Consider the following 6,064-nt stretch of genomic DNA (forward strand, 5'->3'; position numbering starts at 1 on the left):
CCTTGGCTTACTGCAGTCTTCGCCTCCCTGGTTCGAGTGACTCTCCTGCCTCAGCCTCCTGCACACACACACGTGCACACACACACACACACACACACAGGCACACACACACACACACAAAATATATTGAGAAGATTGGTATTCTCAATATATTAAACACATTGCACATCAATAAGAAAAGAATATTTGTCCTAATGGAAATATGGGCAAGTACACGGGCAGTCAGTTGACAAGAGAAGTAATACACAAATTGCCAATAAATGTGGGAGAAAAAAAAAACCCTCAACTTTATTTTTAATTAAAGGACTGTAAGTTAAAATTAGATATGTAATTTTTATTAAATTGGAAAATATTAAAAATAAGAATAATTCTTAAGCAACTCAGTAGGTGGGAAGAATTTAGCTGTAGCCTGAGGTGTTTGTGCTTCAGATAAAACCCTCTCTGGGATACCCATTGCTTTAAGTCAGGTTTTCCAGTACTGCCTGCATAGTAGAATACCTGGAAAGTATTTTTAAAATGCTGATTCACATACCCTCAAAATATTAATAGAGATAATTGTGGTGAGGACTATAATAAAGAAATGTGTAATAAGCTTTGGGAGCACAGAGGGAAGAATCTCTATTGGCTGGGGAGTTGGAGAAATTGTTTGGGCACTCAGTATTGCCTGAGCTCAGAATTGAAGGATGAATTAAAAATTGTCCCGTGACCCTGGGGCTGGGAGTAAGTAGGGTTACGCAGAAAGAGATAACTGAGGCTTTTGGGCAGGAGGAATAGTAACGGCTCAGAGGCATGGGAGTAAATGTCGCTTAGGGATTTACAGTAATTCAGCATTTCTTTCTTTTTTGGTGGTGGGGGGGAAATGGAGTCTAGCTCTGTTGTCCAGGCTGGAGTACATTGGCACCATCTCAGCTCACTGCAACCTCTGCCTCCCGGGTTTAAGCGATTCTCATGCCTCAGCCTCCTAAGTAGCTGGGATTACAGGCACGTACACCACACCTAGCTGTTTTTTTGTATTTTCAGTAGAGATGGGTTTTACAACGTTGGTCAGGCTGGTCTCGAACTCCTGAGCTCAAGTGATCTGTTCACCTCAGCCTCCCAAAGTGCTGGGATTACAGGCATGAGCCACCGCGCCCAGGCTTTGATTCTCCTTGTCTACAAATACTACTTCACAGTAGCATGGGAAATAATTTTCCATGAGTCTCTCACGTTTTTGCATGTATCCTAACCAGAGGCACTGACAATCTTTCCTTCCTCCCTCCCTCCCTCCCTTCCTTTCTCTCTTTCTCTTTTTTTTTGAGATGGAGTCTTGCTCTGTCACCCAGGCTGGAGTGCTGTGGCACAATCTTGGCTAATGCAACCTCCACCTCCCAGGTTCAAGCTATTCTTCTGCCTTGGCTTCCTAAGTAGCTGGGACTATAAGTGCATGCACCACGCCCGGCTAATTTTTGCGCTCCAGCCTGGGCAACAGAGCAAGACTCTGTCATGAAATACTGATACATGCTATAACATGGATGAACCTCGAAAACATTATGGTAAATGAAAGAAGGCAGACACAGAGGGCCACTTATGATTCCATTTATATGAAATGTCTAAAATTGGCAAATCTAAAGAGGTAGAAAGTAGATTAGTGGTTGCCAGGGAGTGAAGGCAGGTTCTTTCTGGAGTGATGAAAATATCCTGGAATTCATACTATTAGCAATCTTGTGAATGTATAAGAACCACTGAATTGTCCACTTCAGAAGGGTAACTTTAATGTTATGTGCAGTAAAATAAAATGATAACAGGGAAGCAAGATTGACTTCTAAGAAAAAGTCCGTTAAGAGTGGAGTAAAATGATTGTTTTGTGGTGAATAAATTGGGTGGATGGGTTGTAAGAGTTTTGCTGATTAGTGATTAGAAAAATTATTCATAACGTGGACTCAGTTGACCATGCCTATAATCCCAGCACTTTGGGAGGCCAAGACAGGCGGATCACCTGAGATAGGCTGACCAACATGGTGAAACCCTGTCTCTACTAAAAATACAAAAATTAGCCAGGTGTGGTGGTGGTCGCTTATAATCCCAACTACTCTGGAGGGTGAGGCAGGAGAATTGCTTGAACCTGGGAGGTGGAGTTGCAGTGAGCTGAGATTGTGCCATTACACTCCAGCCTGGGTGACAGAGCAAGACGCCATCTAAAAAAAAAAAAAAAAATTATTCATAATCATTGAAAATATAAAATATTTTTCTATATGATGTATGTAAAGAATTTGCCAGGCTGGGTACGTGGGTCATGCCTGTAATTCGAGCACTTTGGGAGGCTGAGGCTGGTGGATCACCTGAGGTCAGGAGTTCAAGACCAGCCTGGCCAACATGATGAAGCCTTGTCTCCACAAATTAAAAAAAAAGAATTTGCCAAGAGAGGATTTTTGGGAAAGATAAAAAATGATTATTGAAGAGATCTTAAGCAAAGAAGAAACTATGGTTAAGTAGTGCTTTATAATCAGAATATGAAGTAAGTACCAAAAGTGGATGGAGTGGATATTGTCAGCACGTTATGCGTTATAAATTTTGTTCATAAACTTGGACTGTAGATAAAAGTAAACATGATTCTTTTTATCTACTCTTGAACAACTTTTTTTTTTTTTTTTTCAGTTAGACTTGCGTCTGCTCCACTGAAAATAAATTGTTAATTATTTCCCCCTTCAGGATGATACATACACAGAAAGCTACATCAGCACAATTGGTGTGGATTTCAAAATAAGAACCATAGAGTTAGATGGGAAAACAATCAAGCTTCAAATAGTAAGTGGCTTTTGGCTAGAATTTTTTTTTGAATTTATTTTGGTAAATTTGTAAAGTATTATTATTTTACATATATTTTATATGCTAACAAAATTGAATGTAAAATGTCTTAAGAATCATGTACTTAAGATAGAATGGTAGAATAATAATTATTTATATTAAAAATAATGTTTTCAAGATTACTTAAGACTCATTGAATTTTCTGTTCATAAAGTGAGAGAAACTCATGTTTTAAGTCAAACTTGGTCCTTATCTTTTTCTTGTAGGGAAATCTAAGTTTAAGATTACCTTGTCCCAGAAAAAAAAAAAAAAGATTACCTTGTCCTATAGTGAAAGTGTTATGGACCATTTTCTGTTTGTATTTTTAATACTGTGCTGAGTGCGTGGAACATTAAAGGAAACCTAGGAAGAGATTCTTCCTGTGTGGCTCAGTTGAAGACAAGTATTTATTTAGTTCTGTTTTAAGTATTTTTATTAGATAGTGTGCACCAACTCTGTAGAAACATAGAATTTTGTTGGAAAGGAACATAGTTTTTCTGACATTTCTGTTCATTTTACTGCTCAAAAAAATGAATGCTGCAAAATTTAATGACTTGCCTACAGTTACTGGTAGAACCAAGTAACTGAAGCTCTGTCTTCGATATTTGTGTCCCTGTGCCATCCTATACCCCTTATCCATCTTTATACCTCAGCCCCCAATTAAATATAGGCAATTGTAATAGTTGTGTCTCTTCAGTATGGGTCTGAGTCCTGTCAATGTGGACATATCTATGGTCTTTTAAAAAATAAGTCAGCATTTTTCAGAGTAGGCCATTAGCATGATGTAACACAGGAAACCAGTGACTGCCCCTTTTCATGGAACTAATGACACATGGAACTAGAAGGAGTCCTGTATTGGGAGTCAGAAGACTTAGATTTGTTGACTTGGTTCTGGTGTTTACTTGTTAGAGAATCATGGGTTTGTGTCTTGCGGGAAAAGTCTGAAGTAACCCTGAGACCCAGTTTCCTTTCTAAAATGAGTGTGATGACACCTGATTTACTAATTTATAAGATAGCTGTGAGAACCAAATCTAATTGCTTTGTGTATGTGACAATACATGTGAAAGCCTTTGTAAACTTTTGGGCAGTATATACTGCTTATGATATGATACTACTATGATATGACATGCCCAGATAAATGGGTGTTTCATGGGTTAAGTTGCTCCTTTTTGTTATATGATTCTTTTCTTCATATGATTCTGATGAGGAAAAGAAGGTATGTGACAAAATATAGGTGGATGTGGATATTGATACAAGTAAACACACTTGATGTGTCAAATTAGGATTTGCAAAGATTTAGTTTTCAGAAATAGCCTGAATTACTTTCAATCAGTGAACAAATTACCTTCCACATTTTTTCCCACTATATGAGTAAAGTGCCAGCTTTTTATTTGGCACCATAAAGAGTACATAAAGATCTACCCAAAACTATTGTAGTTTAAAGTTCTGATATGGAGTTATGATATCATATTATATATATATATATATATATGGATGTGATATGTGTGATCATTAGTCTTCATAAGATATGGGTGTGTATTTGTGTGTGAAACATTCATATTTTGTTACTTTCCTGTGGCTGGAAGGGATCTTATAGGACACTCTTAGTTTGTCTTTCATCTTTTTTTTTTTTTTTGACAAGGAGTCACTTTTGTTGCCCAGGCTGGAGTGCAATGGCGTGATCTCGGCTCACCACAAGTTCCACCTCCCAGGTTCAAGTGATTCTTCTGCCTCAGCTTCCGAAGTAGCTGAGATTACAGGCATGTGCCACCATGCCCAACTAACTTTTCTGTATTTTTAGTAGAGACGAGGTTTCTCCATGTTGGTCAGACTGGCCTCGAACTCCCAACCTCAGGTGATCTGCCTGCTTCGGCCTTCCAAAGTGCTGGGATTACAGGTGTGAGCCACTGCGCCTGGCCCTGTCTTTCATCAAATAGGAATTTCTTTTCCATGCCTGCAGCCTGTTTTTGAACATTTTGGTTTTTTTTTGAGATGGAGTCTTGCTTTGTCTTCCAGGCTGAAGTACAGTGGTGCTGGCCTGTAATCCCAGCACTTTGGGAGGCCGAGGTCAGAGAATCACTTGAGATTGGGAGTTCAAGACCAGCCTGGCCAACATAGAGACTCCATCTCTACCCCCCCCCCCAAAAAAAAATTAGCCAGATATGGTAGTGCATGCCTATAGTCCTAGCTCCTCAGGAGACTGAGGTGGGAGGATCATTTGAGCCCAGGACTTCAAGGCTGCAGTGAGGTATGATCGTACCACTGTACTCCAGTCTTTGTGACAGAGTGAGACCCTGTCCCAAAAACAAAACAAGGCTGGGCACAGTGGCTGGCCGGGTATTGTGGTTCACACTTAAAATCCCAGTACTTTGGGAGGCCAAGGTGGATGGACAGATTGCCTGAGTTCAGAAGGTTGAGACCAGCTTGGGCAACATGGCAAAACCTCATCTTTGCAGAATATGCAGAAAAACCACACAAAATCTCTAGTTACCAATTATTTTTATTTATTTATTCCCAGTGATTCCTTTTTTTTTTTTTTTGGAGACAAAGTCTCACTTTGTCTCCCAGGCTAGAGTGCAGTGGCATGATCTCAGCTCACTCCATGATTCTTTTAGAGACATGTTAATTCTTTATATTGAGCTGAAGCCTGTTTTCTTTTACTTCTGTCTATTCTTACTCCTCTGCCTTGTGGAGCTGCCTGAATCAGATTAATTCCTCTTCTATTGGTAGGCTGCCCTTCGGGTTGATCTTACCACAACCTTTCTTCTACCTCTGAAGTTCCTCACTCTTTTCTGTAATGATGTTTTCAGAACCTTGTGCAGTTTGGGTTATTCTTACATTTTATAGATGCCTTTTATTAAATTTGATTTCTTAAATATAAGATGTAACATGAGGTAAATCCTGTCTTGAAGTCTGAATTAATTTCTCTCTTGAAGTTCAAGGGCTCATGGCCCTTTCTTATTAACCAAAGATAACCATTTACTGTGTCCGTAGCCATATTATTTACTAGTTTGGGTCTTAAGGTTTTTGATTTGCTTATTTTTAATTAAAATAGGGGTCTTGAGCCGGGTGTGGTGGCTCACGCCTGTAATCCCAGCACTTTGGGAGGCCGAGCCGGGTGGATCACGAGGTCAAGAGATCGAGACCATCCTGGTCAACATGGTGAAACTCCGTCTCTACTAAAAATACAAAAAATCAGCTGGGCATGGTGGCGCGTGCCTGTAATCCCAGCTACTCAGGA

At 39.6% G+C, this 6,064-nt stretch overlaps 1 protein-coding gene across 1 annotated transcript in view; it reads left to right on the forward strand.

The window, feature by feature from the left end:
* The window catches only part of RAB1A (RAB1A, member RAS oncogene family), a 37,596-nt gene that overhangs the window by 24,143 nt on the left and 7,389 nt on the right, over positions 1 to 6,064 (forward strand). Inside the window, exon 3 of the mRNA XM_017522134.2 lies at positions 2,689 to 2,784. Within this exon, the coding sequence (XP_017377623.1) occupies positions 2,689 to 2,784 (96 nt within the window). The remainder of the gene's footprint in view (positions 1 to 2,688; positions 2,785 to 6,064) is intronic.

This window comes from Cebus imitator, unplaced genomic scaffold (genome assembly GCF_001604975.1).
Source record: "Cebus imitator isolate Cc_AM_T3 unplaced genomic scaffold, Cebus_imitator-1.0 Scaffold23, whole genome shotgun sequence".
Lineage (NCBI taxonomy): Eukaryota > Metazoa > Chordata > Mammalia > Primates > Cebidae > Cebus > Cebus imitator.